The sequence below is a fragment of the Hemiscyllium ocellatum genome, chromosome 23, assembly GCF_020745735.1.
Source record: "Hemiscyllium ocellatum isolate sHemOce1 chromosome 23, sHemOce1.pat.X.cur, whole genome shotgun sequence".
Lineage (NCBI taxonomy): Eukaryota > Metazoa > Chordata > Chondrichthyes > Orectolobiformes > Hemiscylliidae > Hemiscyllium > Hemiscyllium ocellatum.
In genome coordinates this window covers 17,330,758-17,358,189 of record NC_083423.1, presented here as the reverse complement: position 1 = coordinate 17,358,189, position 27,432 = coordinate 17,330,758, and the positions used below count along the sequence as shown (strand labels likewise).

Genomic DNA, 27,432 nt, shown 5'->3' with positions numbered 1-27,432 from the left:
GAAAACATAACCTACTAGCTCAGCGAGCAAACTGATACACTGATCCACAATCTGAGCTACAAACCTTCTCCAAAATCTCAAACATCTGAAGTTACCCAACTTGGTGAAGATGGTTCTACAGGCTCTAAGAATCTTTTATTCCTAAACAAGAAAAACTATATTTCTTTTCACATACAGTATCAAGTTTCAGAATACTTTACAGAACAAAAGACAACAAGGGGAAAGTGGAATGAGAGTGTGGTAAAAGAAATAGTCTTGAAGGGAATCTTGAGGGAGAAAGGATTCTGGGGAGGAGACAAAGATTTGGAGGTAACTACAAGGTCTGGCAAGCAAGGTGTTTAAGGCTACTAATCAAGCAGAAGAGGCAGAAAACAAGATTTGGGCTGGTATATAATGGTGCACTTGGGGTAATAGGGTCAAAGGCAGGGAAGGGTGTGAAAACAAGGTGAAGCAGAGATTTTAAAGTGAATAGGTAAAAGCAACAATGAAACATCACCAGGATTTATGTGACATATTGACATATTTCAAAATACAACCTCAGCTCAAGATAAACTGTACAAAGAGTTAAGGGCAATTCTTACCATTGGCATCCTGGACACCAGTCAGTGCTCCTACAGCAGCAGCAGTCTCTCCTGACAGCACAATCTGCCCTCCGCCCTGCAGGGTGGCTTCTGCAAGTGTGGCAACAGCATGGGCAGCAGCCTCACTGCAGTAGAGAAATACAAAACATATTGGTCACCCTACAGACTTTCCAGGTACTGGAGTTTTACCAGTAGAAATATCATGTGTAAACATTAAAATACACACATATATAGATGGAATAGCACTGCATAGAAGACAACCATTTAGCCTTTTGTGCATTTGCTAGTTCTTTGAAAGAGCAAACCAATTATTTTCATTATTCCCTCTCCTGAACCACCTCTGATTCTGATTTTTTTTATCTCCATGAAGATTCTTCCATCAAACATTTATCCCAATCCATTTTGGAAGTAAGTAATGAATCTGCTTCCACCATCCCTCCAAGAGGTGTCATTCAGATTATTAAAAAAAACTGTCGTAACTTTCCATGTTCGTTTGTCAATCATTTTAAAATCAGTTAATTTTACTCCCTCTTGCCAATAGAAAAAGTTCCTCGCAATTACTCAATCAAAACTCCCCAATTTTAAAGACCTGTATTAAATCTCTGAGCCTTCTCTCCTTCAAGGATAACAGTTTGTCTAGTCTCTCCATATGCATAAAAAAATTATTTATATATAAACAGATATACAGGTCCCAAAAGACCATGCACAGACCATTTTTATATAAGGAGTTCCCCTCCATAAAATCATAACATGCGTTTAGATCAGAATGGCCATCTGCCAGTTTGATCTCAACTTTCCAGGAAACTCACTTCATTGTCTTTCCATGGCCAGTTAACATTCACTTAACTTGGTAGAAGAGTCAATAACAAAACGATACAGATTTTTGAAAAGTATCTTCCTTTATACTGCCTTGATCCTGTGCACAGGTTCTGAAATGACCTTGGATCGTAAGTTGTCTGTCTTGAGGTGTTAGCAAATCAGCCAAACTAAGTTTTGTTCCTCTCCTGAAGAAGCAAATTTGCCATTTGTCGGTGTCTACAATCAGCGCTTGCTACATCTTGCAGTTTAAACAGCCATGTGAAACATGCAGTAACACTCCCTTAAGCATTTACAGCAATGATCAGAAATTAAATTCATAACCATCTTCCAAACTAAAACAGAACAGTAAAAAACACAATAACATCAATTCAAACACAAGGCAAGGAGCCCGTTCACTCCAACAGCAACAAGATTTCACTCTGTTCAGGAGGTAGATTGGACAGAAGTTTTTAAATTGTCTTCTTTCCTTAGTTGAGACCACAACAATCCAGTTGGTGATTAGATAGGATTGTCACCAGGTTTCCTGTAGCTGGTGTGTTGCTCCATTTCATTTCTGGGTTCATGAAGGGCTTATGCTCGAAACATCGAATTCCCTATTCCTGAGATGCTGCCTAACCTGCTGTGCTTTAACCAGCAACACATTTTCAGCTGTGATCTCCAGCATCTGCAGACCTCATTTTTTACTCTGATTCACAGCTGGCCAGCTCTGAAACTTTAGATTAGATTACTTACAGTGTGGAAACAGGCCCTTCGGCCCAACAAGTCCACACCGACCCGCCGAAGCGCAACCCACCCATACCCATACATTTACCCCCTACCTAACACTACGGGCAATTTAGCATGGCCAATTCACCAGAACCAGTTGAGAAAAAAAGGAAGGATAGAAGAAAGTTGCAGGGGTGGGATGGGGGTGATGATGGGAAAAAGGTTGGTGAGTAAAGTATCATGATTTTAAAAGATCAAATGAAATTGCTGTCTAGTACATAGTTTGAGGGGATTCCTCCATTATGTCATCACTTGAATTCAAGGTCCTTGTCAAACACTTTTTAATGTGGCATATTAAAGTCAGTATTTAGCGTAACTGAAGAGACAAATAATATTAACACTGGTCACATTATACACTGCATACAACACTTTCTGGTTTCAGGTCAATCTGTTCATTGTGATCCTGCAGAACACAACTTGAAAAATACAAATCACTACCTCCCCCTGCTGGACCACTCCATAAATAGGATTTTTAAAAAAATATGGCTGCACAATTTCTCAAAATATTGCAGGTGGGGTGCGAAGAGATAAAACTCTGTGAAACTTAATTGTCATCTCCTGAAATCAATGCACTACCTGTGCAGTGCATTGGCAAACGTCACAAAGTGGTACAAACTTCTCCTCCACCCCAAATCAGAACCTCATCTAAGAGACCAATCTTCAGGATATGAACCTCAACAGCAAGAGATGGTATTGGCCATTTGAACGTGAATGGCATTACTATAGAACCTTATCCTGTCTTTGTCTTTTAACTGACTAAATGTTCCTCCAGCAGGGCTTAAAGGAAAAAGATCAGAAGGAAGAATGCTCGCAAAATTGCTCCAACTCAGTCAGGGCTGCTTATTCTAACCACAGCAGCTTTACTCCACCTTGGGGAAAAGATATTGACAAAGGAACTAGGGAAAGAGAATCATTAAATCTGCGGTAATCTGTGAAAATGTATTGGATCAAACATAAATTGCTGAGTTTCAAAACTATCAAAGCAACAAACTGGAGTTTCCATCGCACACTGCAAACTAAATTAATAACACAGAAAATCAGATCGCTTACAGGACCTTCTGCAAGAGCCTTACACCAGCTGCAAGGATATTTATGCAGATGAAAACCAGTGGGGACTGAGTCTATCTGATCTGAAACCTGATGAATCTCAAAGGCAGGCAGCATGCCCAGAGTTCCACATGACACCATGGAAATGTATATTCCTTGAATGTGTTCAAGCTGAAGCAGAAAAGTTGCTGAAAATTGCAAAAGCTTGTGACTCATTTAACAGAAGCTGCACAATTTAAATTTGTGTCCAAGGGCAATCTGTTGGAAAACTCTTAAAAACCAGTTGTGTTTGTACTGTTTGTTGAATATTAGTTCTTTCAATAGGTGCCTCCAAAGGGGTCTAAAATCCCTTTCCCATTTGTATTCTGTCCATGAACAAGACATTATTACTCTATTTATTTATGCTTTCAGAGTGTGGAACAGTTAATGCTAAGGTCTCAATAGAGAAAATAAATATTTCTCATTTATTTTTATGTTTATAGTTTTTATTTTTAAAAAAATTGATCCCAAAATTTATTCTGCATTTCCTTCCTCCATCTGCAATCAGCTGATCCTAGCCAGTACAGAAATAACAATATATGACACTGGTGGTTAAGGTGGGGAAAAAAAGTCAGGTGGAGGTCCAGCTACCTGCTGGAGAAAGCTAACGTGTGGATGAAATCAGGTTTCCTATTTTCCCCATAAGCCTCAGTGCTTACTTGTTAAAATCTTCTGAAGTACTATGTCCAGTTCTGGTCACCCTGTTATGGGAAAGATATTATTAAGCTAGAGAAAATTCAGAACAAATTTACCAAGATGCTGTTGGGTATGGAAAGTTTGAGTTACTAAGAAAGGCTGGATAGGCTGGGACTTTTTCCCATTGGACTGTAGGAGATTGAAAGGTGATCTTATAGAGGCTGATAAATTTTTGAGAAGATTTGTAGCTCAGGTTAATGTTCAGGTTGTAAGTTTGCTCACTGTGCTCTTTTCAGACGTTTCATCATCATGTTAGGCAACATCATCAGAGAGCCTGCGGTGAATTGTTGGTGTTCTGTCCCACTTTCTATTTAAGTGTCTCGGTCTCTTAGGGTGGGTGATATCATTTCTGGTTCTTTCTCTCAGGGGTTGGTAAATGGCATCCAAATGGCATTTATTGATGAAGTTCCAGTTTGAATGCCAGATCTCTGGGGACTGCGGCGTGTGTCTCTGTTTAGCCTGTCCCAGAATGGAAGTAAGGTAAAAACAAGGACTGCAGATGCTGGAAACCAGAGTCTGGATTAGAATGGTGCTGGAAAAGCACAGCAGGTCAGGCAGCATCTGAGAAGCAGGAAAATCGACGTTTCGGGCAAAAGCCCTTCATCATTCTATTCCTGTTGAAGGGCTTTTGCCCGAAACATCGATTTTCCTGCTCCTCAGATGCTGCCTGACCTGCTGTGCTTTTCCAGCACCACTCTAATCCAGACCCAGGATGGAAGTGTTGTCCCAGTCGAATTGGTATCCTTCTTCATCTGTGTGTAAGGATACTAGTGATAGTGGGTCATGTGTTTTGGTGGTTAGTTGGTGTTTGTGTATCCTGGTGGTTAGTTTTCTGTCTGCCTGTTCAACGTAGTGTTTGTTACAGTCCTTGCAGGGTATTTTGTAAATGACATGTATTGTGCTGGTTGTTGGTATAGGGTCCTTTAGGTTCATCAGAGGCTGTTTCAGTGTATTGATAGATTTGTGGGCTATCATGATGCCAAGGGGCTGGAATAGTCTGGTAATCATCTCTGAGATGTCTTTGATGTATGGTAGTGTGGCAAGAGGTTTGGGCTTGTTGTGTCTAATTGTTTGGGTTTGTTATTTAAGAATCTGTGGACTATGTTTATCGGGTTCCCTATACCAACAACCAGCAAAAGGAATGTCATTAAAAATACCCTGCAAGGACTGTAACAAATACTACATCGTACAGACAGGCAGAAACTAGCCACCAGGATACAGGAACACCAACTAGCCACCAAAAGACATGACCCACTATTACTAGTATCCTTACATACAGACGAAAACACAACCATCCTAGGATAGGCTAAACAGAAACACGCACGGGAATTCCTAGAGGTCTAGCATTCAAACCAGAACTCCATCAATAAGCACATTGATTTGGACCCCATTTACCAACCACTCAGAAAAAGGACCGGAAATGATATCAAATGATATCTAAGAGACCAAGACACACAAATAGAAAGAAGGACAGAACACCAGCGCTTGAACAGAAGCTCGCTAATGATGTTACCTAGCATGGTGACGAAACATCTGAAAACAAACTTGCCAGCTCAGTGAGCAAACTTACAACCAGAGGTTTATAAAATCATGAGGGTTATAGATAGGGTTAATCAGAAGTGAACTTTCACTAAGATTGAGGATTTCAAGACTAAGGGACATATTTTTAAGGTGAGAGATTAAAAAAAAAAATTTTGTTTTTAAACAGATGGTTCATGTGTGGAATGACCTTCTTGTGGAAGTGATGGATGCAAGCACAGTTATGATGTTTAAAAAACACTTATCTAAGTGCCTGAATAGGAAAGGTTTGGAGGGTTATGGGCTTGGAGTGGGCAGGTAGGACCCGTTTAGCTTGGGATTATGTTCGGCATGTACTGGTCAGACCGAAGGTTTCGTTTCCATGCTGTACGACTCCATAATAGTTACTTAAATTGTTTACGTTCATGGATTTCAATCTGAGCAATGATTAAATGTACAAAGTATTTACAACACAGAAACAGTCCCAAAAGACCCACACCAGAGATTATACTCCAAATGAGTCTCTACCCACCCTACTTTATGTAGCCCCATTATTGTACCCTTCTATTCTTTTTTCCACGCTATGTTTATCTAGATTCCCCTTAAAGAATCTATTTCTTTCAGCTCATTGTGCTCCTTGTGGTAGCAAGCCCCATGTTCTAATCACTCTCTGGATGAAGTAGTTTCTCCTCAATTCCCTAATGAATTTATTATTGACTAATTTATGTTAAGGTTGCTAGCTCTGATCTTTTACCTGAAAACACCTTCTCTATATCAACTCAATAAAACCCTTTCATGATTTTAAAGATCTCTTAATCTGGGAACTGCTTAGTATCCTATTTTTGAAAAAAAAAGCACCACAATCTAAGTTTTTCTCCACATGTTTAACTTTTAGTTCTATCTGATTCTAGTAAATCATTTTTGACATCATTCTCTCCACATCCTTTTCATAATTTAGACATCAGAAATGCTCACAGAAGTCCAAATATTACCTATGCAAGGTTATCATATTTTCTTTGTTTATCAAAATTACCTGACTGGAAATGAACCTGAGTACAGTGTGTACTTTGAGGCCTTTTTTGGCTTTGTATTTGTACACCCAAATCTCCTCAACTCCACTTAGCAATACTTTTCAAAATCTTCCTACTAAATGGGCCACCACATACATTTCTATATTGAATTTGTCAATTACATGAAAATGTTGTTCTGTAGCCATTTAGGGCTCCCCTTGTTATTGTGGTAAAGACAGACTCAAGGCCGGAGGAGGGAAGGACATGACTGTTTATAGGGGAAGCTTGGAGCAAGGTGGTATGGTTATTGTGGAGGTTCATGTTTGTCAAGAGCATTAGGTCTAGCAGTTGGCCAGGAGTCATGTTGTGGCTGTACAGAACATTGGTAAGGCCACTTTAAAAAAAATGATTTTAAAGTTTCTTTACTCAGAGAGTAGTAAGGGTATGGAATGCTTTGCCTGCAATGGTAGTAGATTCGCCAACTTTAAGTACATTTAAGTCGTCATTGGACAAGCATATGGACGTACATGGAATAGTGTAGGTTAGATGGACTTCAGATTGATATGACTGGTCGGCGCAACATCGATGGCCGAAGGGCCTATACTGCGCTGTAATGTTCTATGTTCTATGCATTTTGACATTGTCCTCTTCCGACTAAACGTACTCCTTGGTTTTAAGAATACAAATTTTGAAGTTGTATCTTTAATTCCAGAGTCCAAATAAATTTATGTAATATTGAAACAGTAGTGGTCTCAGCACCTAGCCTTATGGAACAACAACACTTCCCACCATTTGACAATCCTATGCTCGTGTGTGCAGAAGGATAGGGATGACAGAGGAACTGAGAAATAGCAGAAATAAGAAGTAGGATTTCTTTATCCCCCAAACAGGACGTGACTTCTACTTCACTTGAGAATACCCAAACTTCCCCTCTAAGCTATTTAAAAAGATCCCATCACTACACTCCCTCAGAATAAAAGGGCTCTACTAACAGAAATTGGAACATTTCTACTTACAGTGAGAAGTTTTAATTTTTTGCCCAAATTTTAATATGGCCCCTGACATTTTCTTTCTTGATTTTAACACTATTTAATGTTTAGAGGTAGAAGAATACATGAAGTGACAAAAGGTCATTCCACTCATTAGGTTTACCTCGTTAAGTTTACTTCTCACCACTAAGTTAAATCCACAAATGTATACTGTGCAATTACACTGATAACTAAAGCTACAACACATGCATCAGTGTCATCACCTCAATGGGAAACCCATGGATAATTTTCCTCCTACACTTGCAATATAATCATTCACTTGTCCCATTTTGAGTGTCTCAGTTTCATTGCCTGCAAGTTCAAACATCTTACTTGCCTCTTTGGTTTCAGAATCAAAAATGGGAGAAAGGTCCACTACACATTTTGAAAACCCAAACCACTAAAATAGTTAGATAAGATTGAGTGTCTATGTACCGTTCCCCCAAACTCTCACTGCTTAATCATGCTTCAGTTACCAGTTCCTAAAAAAACATACTCAGCTGGTGTTGTTTCAAGTAATGAGTTTGGAACAACACAGATTACGTGAATAACATGTTGTGGCTCCTCTACAAACGACTGACTCACTAGCAGTTCACGTATCTTTGCTTTATGACAAAATTCCAAAAGAAATGTTAAGTAGATTTGTTTTTGGAAAGCGGTGCAGGATCCACAACTTATTCTCTAACACCTCACCCAAATAGGTGCCTTCACGTGTCTACCTCTACATTCACTGTCAGTTATTCAACAGGACAGGAAGAGGGAGTGTCACCATTAAATCAGATTATCATACATCCCTCCTTCACTTCCTTCTGTTTGGTCTAGTTGGGATACTGCAGAAGAATAGTGGGTGAGATACTCTGATTTGTTTCCTCACCTGTAGTTCAGCCGCAACTTCTAAGTCTGAAGCTTATGGAACAAATTCTAAACTAAGCTGACATTAAAGTGCAGCACTTGAGGAGCTCTACCATTCTGGAGGTGTTATTGTTCAGGTGAGACATTAATCCAATGTCCAATTTGTTCTTTAAGTTGAATGTAAACGATCAAATGATACGCTGAAGAACAACAGAGTTTTTCCTCAAGTATTGGCCAACATTTCTCTTTATCTAGAATCACTAAATCTGAATTTTCTGCTCATTATCACTTTGCTGCTCATATGACTTTGCTGTAAACATACTGGCTGTCTCACTTTCCAAATTACAACAGAGATAACATTGCAAAAGTACTTTATAACTAAAAAATATTTTAGGATGTCTCGAAGGCACAATACAAATGCCAGTTCTTCCTTTAGTCATACCTCTTTTTGTTCCATGGATGCTGTACTTAAGTCAGAAGTCATACAATGGCAGGTTATACTGTAAAAGGCTTTTTTTGAAATCACACAAGCTTTCAGGAGCACTGTTCCTTTGTCAGGTGCTGAAGGAGGGGCTGCACTCCAAAAAGTTGTGATTTCAAATAAACCTGTTGGCCTATGGCCTGGTGTTGTGTGACTTCTAACTTTGTCTACCCCAGGCCAACACTGCCACCTCCACATCATGCTATACTTAAATCAGTAAAGACCACAGACACTGTCCAATGACATGCGAGAGGTTGCCGGTAAAAGATCAACAGCCCTGGGTAATTTACCTTCTCCAGTCCCTCTCTGTCATTGCACTTGCTGAAGTTCGGATCAAACAACACAACACATATCAGGGATTTAAATCTTCACCTTGCCTGACCTGAGCTGCTTTGAACAGATTCGCCAAGTGATTGCTGGTACAAATCTGTTTGCAAGCTTGACTCACGCCTAAGCACTACCCCTATCTTTCTTCCCTTCATTAGGCATCATTCTCTTCCTTCTAACATGAGATTACTTACTTCAGCTCCGGTGTCAGATTGGCTAATTGGGTCTTGGTCAAAACCATTTGCTAGAATTTGAGCTGGCTATCAGAATATGAAGGGGAATGCTTGCCTGCCTTTCAATTTCTAATCTCACCCTCCATTTCTCTTTATAACATATTGCCCACCTATTTCAACACCTAAGATCAGCAGAAACAAGCTGCATTGTCTGCACAGAATTGGATATCCCAGCACTGTGTAAGAACAAAGGGAGAGAATGATCAATATCCAACGAGTTGAAAAACTAAAATCCCATGATCTCTGAAACATGAATGAAGTATACTAATAGAAGTATCATTTTCAGTTGCAAGTTCCAAAAGTTGGATTTAAAAAAAAAGTCTGAAAATATTATTTCACAGTCCAGCTGTTGGCCCAGAACATTTTTCTTTGTTTTCGTGCAAATCAAGTATGAACCTTATGAAACATCTCTTCAGAGCATGGTTAGCTGACACTCACCTGTTCAGTGCCATGGTAACGGTGGCCCCTTGCTGCATCTCTTGGGATGCAGCTACTGCAGCCTCCGCCAGAGAGGCCACAGCCTGGGTGGCTTCAGAGGCCTGGGTTGTCTGGATTGCCATTTCCCCCCCTTGCAACGTGGCCCAGTTCTGCTCAACCTGTGCAAAGAAAATGCAGGCATTAGTAAGAAGGAAACAAACAAAATATGAAGAACTGAAGGCAAGTGTGTGCAGTGCACAAGTAGTTGGGGGGTGGATAGTACAGAGCAATATGCATAAATTGCTACAGTTTTTAAAAAATAAAACTTCTATTAACAAGGACTGAAGAAAAATTAATATCTCCTGCTCCATTAAAGTATGTCTAATTTGGATAATTGACCCAAATCAATGGAGAAGAAAGAGGTCGAGTATGATTTCCTACACTCAGTCAAATCCGCATTAGTTTCAGACTGACCAAGCCTCAGCTTAAATAGAAGAGCAGCTCAGGGACCTTCCCGCGGCTTGCCACTTCAACACACAATCCTGCTCTCATGCCCACGCCTTCCTTGGCCTGCTGCAATGTTCCAGTGAAGCTCAACGCAAACTAGAGGAGCAGCATCTCATCTTCCGACTAGGCACGTTACAGCCTGCCGGTCTCAACATTGAATTCATCAACTTCAGATAATTTTATTTCATTTATCTTTCTTTAAATTTTTTTTAACTGTTCTGTACTTCTTATTTCTTGATTATCTCTCTTTCTCTCGCTCCCACTCTCTCATCATCTTTTTCCTCTCCTCTTCCCCCTTTTGCTACCCTTCTCCCCTGTTTTCCATTTTGCCTCTGCTTCACCCATTCCCCCCCCCCATATTTTGTTACATAGCACTGGCTTCAGCCTTGGTCATTCACAGCTCCTAATTGCCCTATAATCTCTCCATGCATTGTCATTATCACCTCTTTATTGCTACCTTTGCTTCTGGAGCCATGACTCACCTTCTCTCAGCCTAGTATAAATACCTCCCTATTTCTCCCCTTTTTTAAGCTTTGACAAAGGGTCAGTTAGATTCAAAACGTCAGCTCTTTTCTCCGCTTACAGATGCTGCCAGACCCGCTGAGATTTTCCAGCATTTTCTCTTTCAGCTCGGGGACACATTGATATTGTGCTCAAGTGATTTTGGAGGGAATCAAAGACAGAAGGTAAATTTGAAGATTAGAACTGTTTAAAACAAAAATAAAATCTACACTTTTCTTGAAACAATTAGATTAGATTAGATTATTTACAGTGTGGAAACAGGCCCTTCGGCCCAACAAGTCCACACAGACCCGCCAAAGCGTAACCCACCCAGACCCATTCCCCTACATTTACCCCTTCACCTAACACCACGGGCAATTTAGCATGGCCAATTTACCTAACCTGCCCTTTTTTTTTGGATTGTGGGAGGAAACCGGAGCACCCGGAGGAAACCCACGCAGACACGGGGAGAATGTGCAAACTCCACACAGAGAGTCACCTGAGGTGGGAATTGAATCTGGGTGTCTGGTGCTGTGAGGCAGCAATGCTAACCACCGTGCCGCCCTTAATTCTATTGCCAATCTCCATTTACTTTCCAAAGGGTTAATATTACTAGAAGATAATCCTGCGTTCCTTAGTGATTTGACGAGTTAAGATAACCATAGTAGGACCATACAGATCAGTGAGGATCCACATTCATCCAACGTCTGTGCCAAATCTTTTCAGCTGTGATGCTACAATTGGCTTGAGGAGGAGGGGAGGCAGGAGTTCCACACTGAAACACTGTCAAACAAATCCTGCCAACTAAAGACAAATAAGTGCCAGTAATGGTGACATTCATGCTCACTTGCCAAGTGCCTGGGTTTACTCATGAATGTTTACCATTTGATGGAATCCTACAGCTGAAAACAGATTAAAGGAATACTAACTGTTAATTTCCTGGTACGTAAGGAGACTGTAAGTTTTAAAAATTGCAGTCCAACATGAAGAACTAGAAACTCAGTTTAAATAAAGATTTTGCAAGGCTTTGATCAACTAACCAGATCTTGCACAGCAAATGTCTCAAGGCATAATCTATCATACACATAAATTTCATCCTATAAAGCATTTGAACAACAAATTACATTTATATACCACCTTTAACAGTTTAAAAGTCTGAAGGCACATCACAGGAGTAAATAACCTACAGAATTAGATTCTGAGCCACATAAAGAGACCAGAATCAAGATAGTAGCCAACAGGTAGGTTTTAAGGAATGCCTTAAAAAAAAGCAAGCGAGAGAGAGAGAGAGAGAGAGAGATTGGGACATGAAATTCTAGATTTTGGAACCTCAGCAAGTGATGGCACAGCTGTCAATGGGGGAGAGCACAGTCATGAATGTAAAAGAAGCCAAAATTCAACAAGAGCACGTAGTTCAGAAGAGGTTATAGAGATAGGAATGGATAAGACTATGCAGAGATGTGAAAACTAGGATAAGAATTTTAAAATACTACCAGATCAAGAATCAATCAGCAATCATAGGTCATGATCCATCATCATCTGATGACATGATGTGAAATAAAAACAGAAAATGCTTTCCAGACAAGACCTCCTGAGGTTCTCCAGTACTTTCTGTTTGTATTTCAGAATTTCAGCATCTGAACTATTTTATTTTTAGTTACAACATGATTCAAGTTGGACTATGGGTGGCTCTACAAAACTGTTCTAACCTATTTTTCACGGTGCTGTCCTACTGTGCATATTTTCCACATTCAGCAAGTAAATCATATGAAGGGCTTGGCAATAGATAAGAAATTGCACAGTATGTCTGATCTGTGCAGAATGTGAGCAACTGTACATTTTCGAACATGAAATCTCCTCTTATACGTAATTCTCCATTAGCTCCCCTCCTGGATCGGGTTGTAATTCTCATAGACTGTCAAAGTCACCTTCTCTCCCTGGCATCTTGTTTTTCTCCTTTTCTCTGAATTATCTAAGCTTTAAACATGCTACTGACAGCCTCCTACATTGCAGTCAAGAATTACAATATTGCTTTGCAGAACTCGTTAATTTCATCAGTCATCTTTTGTGTGCTTTAATCTCCAGGTTTCATCCAACTATTCCTTCAAACCTGGTATCATCATCTAAGTATCACTTGCCTGCTTCCTAACTTTTCAATCTCCATACAAACTAACGGGCATAGGTCTACATCTACAAGAGTTAAAAATTGTGTCAAGGGCTAAACTTACCACAGCATTCACTAAATTTGGCCTCCACTACTCCAGTAAGATTTGTGGAGGCTGTTGGGGTAATGGTTGTAAAAAGAATGTCTTCCTATATTTCCATTAAGATGAGAAGTAGAAGTGTCCAAGGCTCTTCCTTATATCACAGTATGAGAAGAAACTCTCAAAATTCAACCGTTTTCCAATTGGTGAAATTTTACTGCTCTCAGTGTAATATGCCAATGGTTCAGAAATGCCACAGCAACAACATGATTATCAAATTTACAAAGTGACATGCAGCCCACCAAATATGCAGAGTGACTCTCAAAACTGCCCAATAAAAGGACCAAGTGATGCATAGTATAAGCTCAAGCCATACACCAAGGGAGTAAAGCGCAAACAACACACAAGGACAACCAGATGATCTACCTTTTCAAACATTGCAAATGAAAGAATTTATGATTAACCCACTAGCAAATATCACAAAACTATTGAGATTAACATTCTAAGGTGAATTAAATTTTTAATACAGGCAGATCAAGAAAATGTGTTATGTTGGTGCATTTTAATTTGTTGCCAATTAGTTTATAAACTAGGTCACTTTGGTGTTTTCCTAAAAGCAGACATTTAATTGCTTATTTCCTCTGTGTCTCTAATGCTGTGAGACAGGGAGTTGTGGAGAGGTAAAATGATTTAGCTGTCCATAGACATAAATCATGGAATACAAATGCGCAGGTACAAAAAGTAAATAAAAGGCAAATGGATTGCTGAACTTTATCTCAAGAGCATTGGCACACAAAGTTGATGAAGTGAAAATCCAATTGCACAGAGACTTATCTAAACTGGAGAACAAAATGCAGATTGGGCACCCAACTCTGAATAGATACATCAGCATGGTGTGGGTACAGTTAGTCAACATTGACACCACAGCTTAAATCATACAGGATTACATTATGGAGCCAAGTTAAATAAATTTTGGTTATCTTCCCTGGAGTTTAGAAGGCTAAGGCAGGGTCTAACTAAGACATTTACAATGATTAAAAAACATTGGTAGAGTGGGTACTGTAAAACGGTTTTCTTTGAGCATCAAGAAAAGAGGAAGCATCTTAACATTGAGATAGGCCTAGCAGAAGAGAAATCAGGAAGCACGTTGCTCCACGCAGAAGGCTGTGAAATCTATTGTTTCTTGTTGGATGAAGGGATTAATGGACATAGATCAAAGGTTAATAGAATCAAAGTATAAAGCAGAACAGGTTCACGAGACTGAATAGATTTGCTTCCTATGCCATGCCTTGCCATGACCCGCCCCATCTTCTTGCTTCATAACCTTTTCTTTCAACCAGGTGGAAAGGATCATCCAGACCATTGCTACCTGATGTTGTGATTGGATGCCAGTGCTGAGTCATGCTCAGTGGGAGTTAGGATAGAGTCCCCACCTCCATGAATGTACGTGTGACTGCTGCCCTCACCTCTCCGTCCTGAACAGTGGAGTAATTCACCTGAGCAACAGTTACCGTTCCTGGGAGTTCAGACGCATCTGCCAGAGTCGCAACTGTTGCACCCGTGCCAACCTGCAAACAAGGGCAGACATGAAAGAACAGCGCTTTAATCTGCAGCAGGGCACCTTCATTACCCACTCAGCTCTGTCCCAAAATTATCCTTTGTTTAAAATCAAAATAATCAGGGTCATAGCTCCGCCTGATGGTTTACTGATTAAATAGATAGTGTGCTCTGATGAGTAGTGGTTTAGACCAGAAAGGTTCAAGTTCCCATTTTTGATCTGAATTGGGTGGGGATTCGAGAGATTTTTTACTTAATTGGTGTCTCTGCTTGGAAATAGGATAAGGTTCATGATAAATAGCCTATGATCTCTCCCCACTGGAAATGAATGCGAGGGGATGCCAGGCAAGTACAGGGTCAGGGTCAAACATGATGACTTCTATAATGGAAAGAATAATAGAAATAAAGAATTTAAATCTTTATTTATTGTAAAAAACTTGAGATTTTCTAAGGTAAAGTATGGTATGAAGTGCAGTCAATGTTATAATATAGAAAAGATGACAGCTAATTTAAAAGCCACTAAAAGCAATGAGATAAATGGCCAGGCCATCTCTCCTAGATGCCCGTTGAAGGATAACTATTGGCCAAGATGAGGACTCTTATTCACATCATGCTGCGAAGAATTTTCCATTGCTTGCAAAGACACATAGGGCTGCAGTTTACCTTGATATCAGAGGTATGGTATCTCCAACAATGTAGCATCTCCTTAAGCTCTCCACTCCAACATCAGCCTGAATTACAGGCTGAAGTCTCAGGAGAAGTACAGAAAAATCCTTGGACACTGCAGAAGCACTGGAGGATTGGGAAACTACCAATTAGACACTGCTATTCAAAAGAGGGAGGGAGGCAAAAAGTGGGTAACTGTAAACAGATTCACCAAACATCTATTGTTGGAATCAATTATTAAAGAAGTAATAGCAGTGCATTTGGAAAATCATAATCTAATCAAGTAGTCAACACGGCTTCTGAAAGGGAAATTATGTCTGACCATTGAATCAGAATACATAGAGGGAATCCAGTAGATGTGTGGTATTCAAGAAGGATAAATTACAAGATAAGAGCCCATGGTATTGGAAGTAATATATTGGCATAGATAGAGAATTGCCTAATGGGCATCAAGTTGGGGATAAGGGGGCTCATTTTCAGGCTTGCAACCTGTACCCAGTGGGTTTCCGCAGGAGTCAGTGCTGAGACTGCAACTGTTTACTATATACAGTGTATATATATACAAATGACTTGGCGAAAGTAAGCAAAAGTACTGTATCCAAATTTGCAGATGACACAAAATTAGCTGGAAAGGCAAGTTACAAGAGATACCAAACAGTTTACGGAGAGCTATTGAGAGATTAAGTAAGTGGGCAAAAAGTTAGCAAGCAGCGTCTAATGTGGGAAAATGCGCAGTGGTCCATTTGGCAGAAGAGAACAAAGCACAGAACATTATTTTAATTGAGAAAAACTGCAGAAAACTGTAACACAAAGAGACTTGGGGGTACTTGTACACAAGACACCAAGCTAGCACACAGGTATAGCAGGTAATCAGGGAGGCTAATGGAATGATAATGCTTATTTCAAGGAGGTTAGAGTATAAGAATAGGGAAGTCTTACTGCAAAGGTACAAGGTGCTGGTGAGTCCACATCTGGAGTAGAGAGCAATTTTGGTTCCCTTATTTAAGAAGATAGAGTTGTACAGCACAGAAACAGACCCCTGCCAACCAGATATCCTAAATTAAACTACTCCCATTTGCCAGCATTTGGCCCAAATCTATCTAATTCCTATTCATGTACCCACCCAGATGGCCTTTAAATGTTTGAATTGTACCAACCTCCATCACTTCTTCTGGCAGCTTATTCCATATACACACCACATTCTGCATGAAGAGGTTGCTCCTTAGGTCCCTTTTATATCTTACCCTTCTCACTTCCAACTTATGCCCCTAGATTTGGACATTCCACACTGGGAAAAATCCCTTGGCTATTCATCCTATTCATGCCCCTCATGATTTTATAAGCCTCTATAAAAGTCACCCCTTAGCCTTCGATGCTACAAAGAAAATAGCTCCAGCCTACGCAGCCTCTCCCTGTAGCTCAAATCCCCCAACCACACAACACCCTTTTAAGTTTAACAACATCTTTCCTACAGTAGGGAGACCAGAATTGCACACAGTATTCCAAAAGTGGCCTAACCAATGTCCTGCACAGCCGTAGCATGACGTCCCAACTCCTATACTCAATGCACTGACCAAGAATAGCAAGTGGACCATACGCCTTCTTCACCATGCTGTCTACCTGTGACTCCACCTTCAAGGAACTATGAACCTGCACTCCAAGGTCTCCAATTCATTGGAAGCATTTCAGAGAAGGTTCAGTTGGATGACCCCCAATATGAAGGGACTGTTTTATGACCAAAGACCAGCAGATTAGGATTCTACTCACTGCAGTTCAGAAAAATGAGAGGTGATGTCATTGAAACGTACAAGATTCTTAGCGGGCTTGACAATGTAAATGTTTAAAGGATATTTCCCCTTATGGGAGAGTCTAGAACCAGAGGGCATTTTCTCAGGATAAACAGGCATCAATTGAAGACTTAGGTAAGGAGGAATTTCTTCTCTCAGAGTTGAGTTTTTGGAACTCCTCGCCATAGAGAACTGTGAGGCAAAGCCCTTGCGTATTGAGGCAGAGGTAGATTCTTGAGAAATTGGGAAATCAAGGGTCATGGGGAAAAGGCTAGAAATTGGACTTGGGGAATGTGAAATCAGCCATGATTCTACTGAATGGCAGAGCAGGCTTGGGAGCCATTTGGCCTACTCCTGCTCCTAGTTCTTATGGCCATATGGAGTGGGGTTTGAATATACAACTTCTGACTTAGGTAGTACTACTGAGCCATGACTAACATATTTAGGTCAAATATGGTATGTTGACCTTCAGGAAATGACTCACACATGAGGAAATGGCTGCTTGAGTAAGGTCTGTAAAACTGCATCCTAAAATTCACTGCCTGCAAGTGAACTGTACAAAAAAAAACGAAAGGCAAGGCAATGTTTAGATAGTATACTTTCCCTGGAAGTATCAGACATGCACCTGAAGTTAGTTCAAACTAAATCAGAGGGGATGATTCAGAGTATACCAACTGCTGATCCAAACCCTAGTTGATCTCGCTTCCTCCCCCACAACAGCTAATCCATCATTTCTTACTTTGCAACACAGCCCTGAAATATTAGTCAACCATCATTTACTAAAAATATAAGTGAGTTCTTCAAGACAACAACTGGCATTGATACAGCACCCTTAAAGTAAAACATCCCAAGGCACTTCATGTTAGCATTTTTAAAATTCATTTATTGCCATCTCTGCCCAAGAAAAGGTGATGGTGCGCTGCCTTCTTGAAATGCAGGAGTCTGTGAGATGCATACAGGCAGTGCTGTTAGGGAGAGGTCAGGATTTTGAGCTAGTGACAGTGAAGCTAGTGACCATATAGATCCACATCAGGTTGGTGTGGATCTTGAAAGGAACTTGCAAATATCAGATGTATACTGACTGAGTCAAAAGAGAAGCAAACTAGGCCAGAAGACTGAAAGGTCTGTTAAATGGGTGGATTTTAAAGAGTTTTGTTAAAGAGAGAAATACATCCATTTATAAGGAAATTTCAAAACACTTTGCAGCCAATGAAATACGTTTGAAATGTAGAAACTGTTGAAAGGTTGGCAATGCAGCAGTCAATTTGTGCATGGAAAGTTCGGACAAACAGCAATGAGATTACAATGAGATAATCCATTTTGGTGATGTAGATTGAGGGATATACATTAGTGAGGACACCAGCAAAAACTCCTCACTTGATTTTTCAAATAGTGCCATGGGATCTTTTACATTCGCTATGTGACCTGAATTTAATGCTTCATCTGAAAGACAGCACCCCCAACACCATTCCATCAGTACTTCACTGTTCTGTCAGCCTTGACTATTGTAGCAGAGTTGTGGAGTGATACATAAATCCAGCACTTTGTGACTCAGAGAGATGAAAGTGTTAGCAACATAGCCATGGCTTAGAACAAAGGAAGAGGAAGAGGGAGAGCTGGGGTGAGGGTGGGAGAGAGAGAGGGAGAGGGAGAGGGAGAAAGAAAGATGGAATGGTTTTAATAGAAGGGATTTCAGTTTGAAAGGGTTAGATCACTGAAGGCATGTTAGGATGAAGGATCTGGCAATAAGATGTTGAAACTGGAAAGTAGAGTTAGAGAGGTATAGAGTTTTTCTAAGATTGAAGGGAAAGGGGAGCTTACAGAGATATGGAGAGATGAGATTTAGAGTGATTTGAACTAATTGCACAGAAGCCAGCACAGGAGATGATCACAACATAGCAAGATAAGGATTTAAGAGTGATGTGTGAAATGATCATGGACAGGGTATCAAGCAAATTAAGGAAAGAAATGAGAAAGATGTGTTTGGAAGCAAAAATCTCTGAAATCACCTGTATGAGGGAGACTGTGCCATCAGGATTACTGATTGTCTGAACCACTGTCTGAGAAGGGACAAGATGGGCGATGTGAGTCTGTGGCTGTGACTGCTGATCTTCAAAAGCATACAGTAGGTCCTCTCTGCCATGCTGCTTGTAACAGTTCTTAACAATTGTCCTCAAAGCCTGTGTCCAGGAAACCTACAGGAGGAAAATACACCTTTCAAATATTGTCATGTAAAATAACATCTCAAATTTGCTGCACTTGTCCTTCCCCATCCAAAAAACATTAACACTTTACAGCAGGCATCATTATACAGCAACCTGAAGCAGACTAATCCACACAGAATATATAGTATGACATATTTGGCCCAACTATGTTTATGTGTTTATGACCCACACAAGCTTCCTCTCATTATTCTTTATCTAACTCTATCAGCGTGACTGTGTACTCCTGTCTCCCTCATACTTACCAAGCTGTCTCTTAAATGCATCAATAGAACTGCATTAACTACACCTTGTGGTGGTACGTTCTTTATCTTAATACATAATTGTCTATATTGAAGTTCATTTGCTAAAGTTGAAGCAATGCATTGGATAGAAAGAATGAAGAGGCTTTACTCTTTCAAAAGTAAGTGTCTAAATGGAGTTGATGATGAAAAGCATTTTGGAGTACAAATACACGATTACTGAAGACAATGGCATAGGTTAAGATGGCCATGAGAAACAGAAACAATTATGCGGAAACTTAAGTGTCTGGAGTGATCACAATGTGGAACTCACTACTACATATTGCAAGTACTTTCATGAGAAATTGGATACGTTTATGACAGGGTTACATGAAGAGGAATGGAAGAGAGGCTTGTGTGGACCATAGACTCTGGAATGAATTTGATGTGCCAGGTGTTGGGAGATCTCACTCAGAAAAGTTTTTTTCTCTTGAATTCCATATTGAATTTATTGGTGGCTATCTAACAGTGAAAAAGTCTCTCATCAGTAACTTGGAGATACAAAAGTCCAACTTTTGCCTCTGACCAGCTGGTCCATTTAGGCTTCTGGTTAATGGCAACCGGAAGGAATTTCTGGTGGGGTGTTCAGTGATGGTAATGGAATTGAACAGCAAAGGGCAAAATTTGGACTCTCCCTTGTCAGAGACAGGGATTGCATGACACTCGTGTGTTATGAATGTTTTTTTTTAACAATTCGAGCCTGAGTGTAGCCCAAGTTTTTCTGCCTTCGGGTTTATTATTATCATTATCTAACAATGGATGAATACAAGTAGTGAAATCCTTCCCCCATTATTCATGGGGAATTTATATTATCAGCCCGGGAGGAAGAGAAAATGTTATTCTGGAGCTTCTTCTTTTACAGACAACGTGAAGTCTATGTAATCTACTTAATAGAATTCCTGCAATAAAGGTATGCAAACAATTCTGCTCTGCTCCCCCCATAAACATTCAAAACTCTGGAATATTTAAATATTTTGCAGTTTTGAAGCAGAACCGCAATAGATTTAGAAGCCACGTATAAAATACTTTCAACAAGCTGTCACTACTCCTTGCTACCAAATGCTCAATCCTGAAATGCAACATGTGGGCTACAATGATTCACAATGATGCAAAAACTATATCATAAACAGTTACTGCAGAATTGTAAACTTCAGCTGTTCATTATCACCTGACAATCTGCCACAGTCTGTTTCAGGTCAAAAGTTCCCACCTGCAAACATAATCAGGTCCCTTCAGTGCTTCTATAGAGAGCTACTTACGCGCTGTTTCTGTTCCTCTGACCGCACATCACTGCGAACATTGGCCCATGGAATGTCTTCAGGCCACCACACAGGGCGGCAGCTCTCCTTACCCCAACCAGGTTTCCCTCTCCCTGTTGAATACTTCAGCATCTCCGGAATAAAAGCACGGAGCTGAGCCTGGAAGGAGCAAAGACGGAGAAGAATAGTCACCTGGTCAGTAAGATCCCTGGATAAAAGTATCTGAGATTAAAGGTTAAGCAATATGTGGAAATCATGCAACCTTCTGTATTATATTCTATCAGCCATGAATTTGTTTGGTGTACCACTAAAAGATGTCAGTATTAGTATATATATTCCAACTGTTGATCTGATATGAATAATCAGCATGTTTGGCAGCACTTAGAGACTTGATGTTTCAGATTCAGTGATCCTTCTTCAGCAGTTCAGAAGAAGACTCACTCGATCCAAAATTTCAACGCTGCTTCCTCGCCACAGATGCTGTCAGACCTGTTGAGTTTCTCCTGCAATTTCTGTTTTGTTTCAGATTTTCAGCATCCGCAATTCTTTCATTTTTTTTTGTGAAATGAATAATGCTTTATTTATGATGACAGATTAGATCACACTAACTTAAATGTAATATTCTCATCCAAAATGATGTCTTAAAAAAAATGGTTGCCTCCATTAATAACATTCATTATTCTATCATTCATACCTCCTCTGGATGCACCTTTTATTTCTTTACTTATTGCATAACCACTGCCTTTGGTCCTGCACTACAAACTCATTTAAATCTGTCCTATTTTCAATCTTATCACTGATCATCCCCTTTGTTTCTCTTTCAGTAAAACTACCATTCTGGTTAAAGTACTTTTACCTTTCTCAGTTTTGATGAAAGATCTTTGTCTTGAAATGTCAACTGCTTCTCTCTTCACAGATATTGTCTGTTTTTATTCCATTACTGGCAGCATTTTTGCCATTGTGCCTGATCCATTGATTGAATTATATTCAGACCACAGTGAAACACCAACCGAATTTGATTTGGTAATCCAAATAGATTAATTGTCCAAACACTCAGTTTCCATTTCTGTGAAGGAACTAAAACCTTGTGTCCCATAGTCCTCCTTTCAATTTTTTCCCCCTTTGTCTCTTGGTGCTGTAATTATGAGATTTTTCTGTGATGTGTTAGCTAAGAATGCCAAATTTTTAAGAGAAGGTGAAAGAAAAAAAAATTGGCCTGGATGCTTATAATCTGCACGAGTTGGAATGTTATTAACAGAGCTCTCTTTTGAAGAATAGGTAATGCAATAGAATGTACTATTTGGAATACCCTTGATGACTCACCTGAAAAGTCACAAGTTAAACGCTTATACTGTATATGTGCCTGTTTAAAAGATGTTGGTTAGGAATAGGTCAATGATACATCTCACCATCTGATACCTTTCACAAATGTCACGTTCAGGGGAACATATACTGTAAGTGTAGGCAGGAAAATGTAGACTTGTAGGAGATTGCAAAAAGGGAGATATCATAGTGAAACTGGACCCTGACCTTACTTAACATCCATACAAAAACACTTCCAGTTGGTGATCAATGGACAATTACTGGGAACAGGTTCTCTTCTATTTCAACAAACCCTACCTCTGTCTGATTCAGACTATCAAATATAGCACGACTGCAGTCTTAATTCCAGGCTTGCCCTCTACGGAACGTAAAGGGTTGAATTTGACGAGATTAATAACAGCCTTCCACAAGGCCCCAGCTATTAACTTGCATCAGCTCACTCTACCTTAAAATAAAGACCAGAAGGCTATTTTTTTTAATCCCCTTTAGCTGTTGCTATCTTTTAATTCAGTGTACAATCAGCATTCTGGGACTCTCATCGCATTATGTCAGGTTCAGTGGCAAAAACCCCAGACTAGGTATTTCTCACAAACCTGAAAGGTAATTATCCAGTCAAGTAGTTAGAAATTCTATGTTTATATACATCAAATAAAATGCACACCGACATTTAGACAGTGGAAACCATTTTGTGGTAACTAAACAATGGTAAATGTCTGACATTATGGGTTTAGAATGGATCTGACCATTTTTGTTGCAAGCTGCAAAACACCCAAAGGGGGGGAAAGTATCAATGTTTAGAGAGGAACTGAAAGAGAAGCAGAAGGAATGCAGATTTCTGAAGAATAAACTTGAGATCCCCAAAGGTTCTCCAGGTTTATTCAGTTAATAGCCATGACACAGAGACCAGAAAAGTACTAAGTTGCCAAATCTAGGTCCAGAGGAGAAAGTGAGGTCTGCAGATGCTGGAGATCAGAGCTGAAAATGTGTTGCTGGAAAAGCGCAGCAGGTCAGGCAGCATCCAAGGAACAGGAGATTCTACGTTTCGGGCATAAGCCCTTCTTCAGGAAGAAGGGCTTATGCCCGAAACATCGAATCTCCTGTTCCTTGGATGCTGCCTGACCTGCTGCGCTTTTCCAGCAACACATTTTCAAATCTAGGTCCAGAACCAGCCTCAGTATATTGGCTGATGTACAATTTTTCTCAAAGTGACCTGGCATCAGTGAAGGGAAACATCACGCTTACCTATCTGATCTGCGTGATTGACTCTCACAATGCCACTCATTTATTTAAAAGTAATTACTCAAAGCCTACAGAGTAACACCCATCTCTCTTTACAAGTGTTGCCAGGTCTACTAAGTTTCACCAGCATTTTCTGTTTTTGTTTCAAATATTGAGCATCACAGCTCTTTCATTAGCTCTACATAAATGTAGCCTTTTTAACATCATCCACAACTCAAGAAAAACATGAAAAAGGTAAAACCAGTGAGAACACTGTGGCCTATAGTAGTATCAATTTCATAGGAATGTACAAACAGGAATAAGCCATTCAGCCCCCACCAGCCTGTTCCACCATTCAATGAGATCATGTCTGATGTGACCTGACTCCAAGTACTTATCTTTTACCCATATCCTTTAATAACTTTGCTTAACAAAAAATCTCAAATTTAAAACTAACAGTTCATCTAACATTCACAGTCATTGTGGAAGAGAATTCCAAACCTTTACCACCCTTTATGTGTAAAAGTGCTTCTTAACATCCCTCCTGAATGGTCTATCCCTAATTCTCAGATTATGCTCCCTACTTATAGAATCCCCAGTCAACGGAAACAGTATATCTTCATCTACTCTGTCATTTTCTATTAAAATCATGAAGACTTCAATCAGATTACCTCTTTAACTTTCTAAATCCTACAGAAAACAGAATTTGCATAAACCTATCATAACCATACTATTTCTTATATTATGTCAGCTCCTTCTCTGTCATTAAGAATCCCCCTGTCAGAAATGTGCATTTCAGCTCCTTTACTGCCTTACAAATAACAAGACCTACTTGGTATATCATCAAGACAAAGGGGATAAGTGACTCTTAGGTGAAATAGCGCAGCTTTGCTGCAATTGGGCTTTTCAATCCTGAGCTGGTGTTTTTTTCACTTTTTTTAAATATATCAGACACTTAGCTTCAATTGTGTAAAGGACAGCTACTGCATTTGCTAATGGTATACAAGTCTCAGCATTTCAAACAAAAACAAAGTGCTGAAAAATCTGTAACATTTTGAAGAGTCACTGGACTCAAAATGTTGACTCTTGTTTTTCTGTCTCCACAAATGCTGCCAGACCTGTTGAGTTTCTCCAGCATTTTCCGTTTTTGTTTCAAATAGCCAACATCCACAGCTCTTACATTATCTCCGCATTTCAAAGTCATGTACTGTACATGAAACACACTGAGATGCATCATAGATGTGGTAAAATGCAGACCAATTTACTCACATACAGACAGGCATAGGGAGGCAGAGAATAACTTGTATTTGAATCTAGCTCAATAGAATTGTTTAGCACAAAATGGTTACTTCTGGGAATGAACAGGCCTCAATTGCTAATGGTGAATTAGTTTCAGTAACCTGCCTTACAGGGTTTTTTCAAACTATCTCCTCTTCTTAACTGTTCCCAGAATCCTTTGGCTAGTTTCCAGATGGCTTTAATTATAGCATTGGAAGTGTACAGGGGCTACAGCAGCTTGAAGCTCTCGTTAGGAGGGTCCTTTTATATAATCCACAGGGACACAATCAGCGAAGAGCAGCATCATACCTGGCTCAGCCCAACATACTAATTAGGAGCACACAGCAACCGTCTCACCTGGCCTGCTCAGTAACAAGGAAAATAAAACACACAGAATTATGCTGCTGGCATTCGTTAGACACAAGGAACTGCTGAAATTAGGAATGACACGTGCACCAAGAACACCTGCCCACAAGTGCCACCTAAAGACAACCAGCAACAAGTTCATTTCCCACAAGACACCTCAGCTTAATTAATAGGTGAGATGTGTGTTTTTTTTGTAGTGTTTCAGCACAATTCAACTGAAGAAGCTATCAACTGTCCAATGAATCTAGCCTTGGTGAAAGCTTTCAATGCTTCAGATACATCAATAAATCCCTTTACACTTGGCACTAGTTATTTATTGCACGCAAGAGGAAAGGGAGGCAGTAACAGCTGGAGATTAGAGTCAAGAGTATCATCAGGAGGGCTGATGATTCCTGATGAAGGGCTTTTGCCCAAAACGCTAATTTTCCTGCTCCTTGGATGCTGCCTGACCCACTGTGCTTTTCCAGCACTACACTCTTGAGCCTAATTTTTTCTGCCTTATCCAAACAATGTGTTCTTTCTCCTATTGCACTAAAAGCATTCACTTGTACTTGTATAGGATCAACCTTACAGTTATGAACATCCCTCCCGTATCTTTAAGATGTTGACTCCTTATGGTGACAGTTGTGAAATTAACCAACCAGGTGATCAAAGCATGCATTTCAGATCCCAATCACTTGTTACAAAAATGTCTTTCATATCACTGTTGGTTTCGCCAATTACTTCAAAATAGTATTCTCTGGCTCATGAATCATCTACCAAAGAGAAGAGTTTCTCTCTATCTGTTCTGACTAAACCCTTTGTGATTTTGAGCACTTCTATCAAATACCCTCGAAACCTTCTCTGAGGAGAAGGGCCCCAGCTTCCCCAAACTACTGACGTAATTAATCCCTGAAGTAATTCTCTTTAATCTTTTTTGCACCCTCTACAGTCTTCACATCTTACCTAAAGTTCAGTGCCCAGAACTAGATTCCAATTGAGGCCTGACCAATATTTTGTAAAGTTTCACAATGAATTCCTTGTTTGTATATTCTATACCCTTATTTATAACTCTGTATGCCTTTTTAAGTAATTTCTCAAATTGTCCTGCCACTTACAAGGATTTGTCAAGTATCCACACTTTCCAGCTGTCTAGTTCTGTGCTCTTGAAGTTAATCACTACCCCTTTCACTTTTCACAATACACCCAAGATCTGTGTATTTTGCAAATTTTTAAAATTGTGCCTGTACTCTCAAGTGTAGGTCATTAATACAGTCAAGAAAAGCAATGGACTTAGCACTAAGCTCTGGGGAACCTCAGTGTATAATTTCTTCCAATCCAAAAATCTACTGTTGTCCACTACTGCTTCCTAGTACTCAGACAACTTTGTATCCCTGTTGCTACGGTCCCTTTTGTTGGATAGTGAGTGATCAAGATTGGTACTCGAAGACACTTCTCCACACCCTCACCAAACCCAAGCCAGGAATGGAGTTATTCAGCATCTGTTTGGTTTCACCTTTCGGGCTTTGCAAGTACGTTGAACATGAGAGTTCAAAAAGGCAACTGGAGACTCTGTCGAATTGGAAGTCTTTGAGGAAATTTTTGACGGTGGCAAGGTAAGTACCATGAAGGATTTATCGAGTAGTGGATCAGTAAGTTGCACAAGATCCTGATTACTTCCTGAAATTGTGTTCGGCTGCTCCAATTAGAAACCTTAAGATTTAGTTTGCTTCCTCTACTACTGTCACACAAAGTGCTTATGGTTTCAGTAAGCTATCCATCATGATTCCACAGAATCAGATTGAACAGACACACAGTTCATCAACATTTTCACTATTAATTTGCATTTCCTAGTCACATAACTTAGCATAAAACGATTGAACCTCTTGTCAGGCCAGTTTCTTAACTCAAATTCCCTCAAGGCTTGATCCACATGCTGTGTAATCAGCCACTCCAAACATGGACAAAATAAAATCTCACAACAAGTTATAATGTAAAGATATTTCCCAAGTCCATACAAACCTTTTGGCTGACCAATGGACCTAAGCCTACTGCTTTTGTACCCACTTTTATTTTTCCTTAATATCTTTAGACTGTGCATTCTTGACACTTGCTGAATTCTACTTCTTTGATGAGGTTATTGCCCGTTGGCCTTCTCAAGTTGGTGAGAAATGTTTTTTGATGACACTCCTATGAAGTGTCATGGAATATTTTGCAACATCAAACATGCTCTGAAAATATAAATTATTTTTGGAATACACTGCTGGAAGGTCAGTGAAAACCAATAGCTTTTGGAAGGAAATTGGACAAATACTTGAAGGAAAAAGAAGGGAAAAGCAGAACGGTGTTTCTCATTGAATAGCTCTACCAAAGAGAAGCTTTAAACATGATAGGCTCTGCTACGCAGTGGTGGAATCCCTATCTGTGGGACAGAAGGCCTGAGTTCAAGTTCCACCTGCTCTAGAGCTGTG

At 39.8% G+C, this 27,432-nt stretch overlaps 1 protein-coding gene across 7 annotated transcripts in view; it reads right to left on the bottom strand.

Moving 5' to 3' along the window:
• nrf1 (nuclear respiratory factor 1) overlaps window positions 1-27,432 on the bottom strand; it is a 73,434-nt gene that overhangs the window by 24,668 nt on the left and 21,334 nt on the right. For 5 of the 7 annotated variants that reach the window (XM_060842718.1, XM_060842717.1, XM_060842720.1 and 2 more), the window contains 5 exons: window positions 20,798-20,956; window positions 19,045-19,230; window positions 14,492-14,593; window positions 9,835-9,992; window positions 582-706 (listed from right to left, as the gene is read on the bottom strand). In XM_060842718.1, the coding sequence (XP_060698701.1) occupies window positions 582-706; window positions 9,835-9,992; window positions 14,492-14,593; window positions 19,045-19,230; window positions 20,798-20,956 (730 nt within the window). The remainder of the gene's footprint in view (window positions 1-581; window positions 707-9,834; window positions 9,993-14,491; window positions 14,594-19,044; window positions 19,231-20,797; window positions 20,957-27,432) is intronic. The other 2 variants (XM_060842719.1, XM_060842722.1) reach the window with 2 other exon arrangements.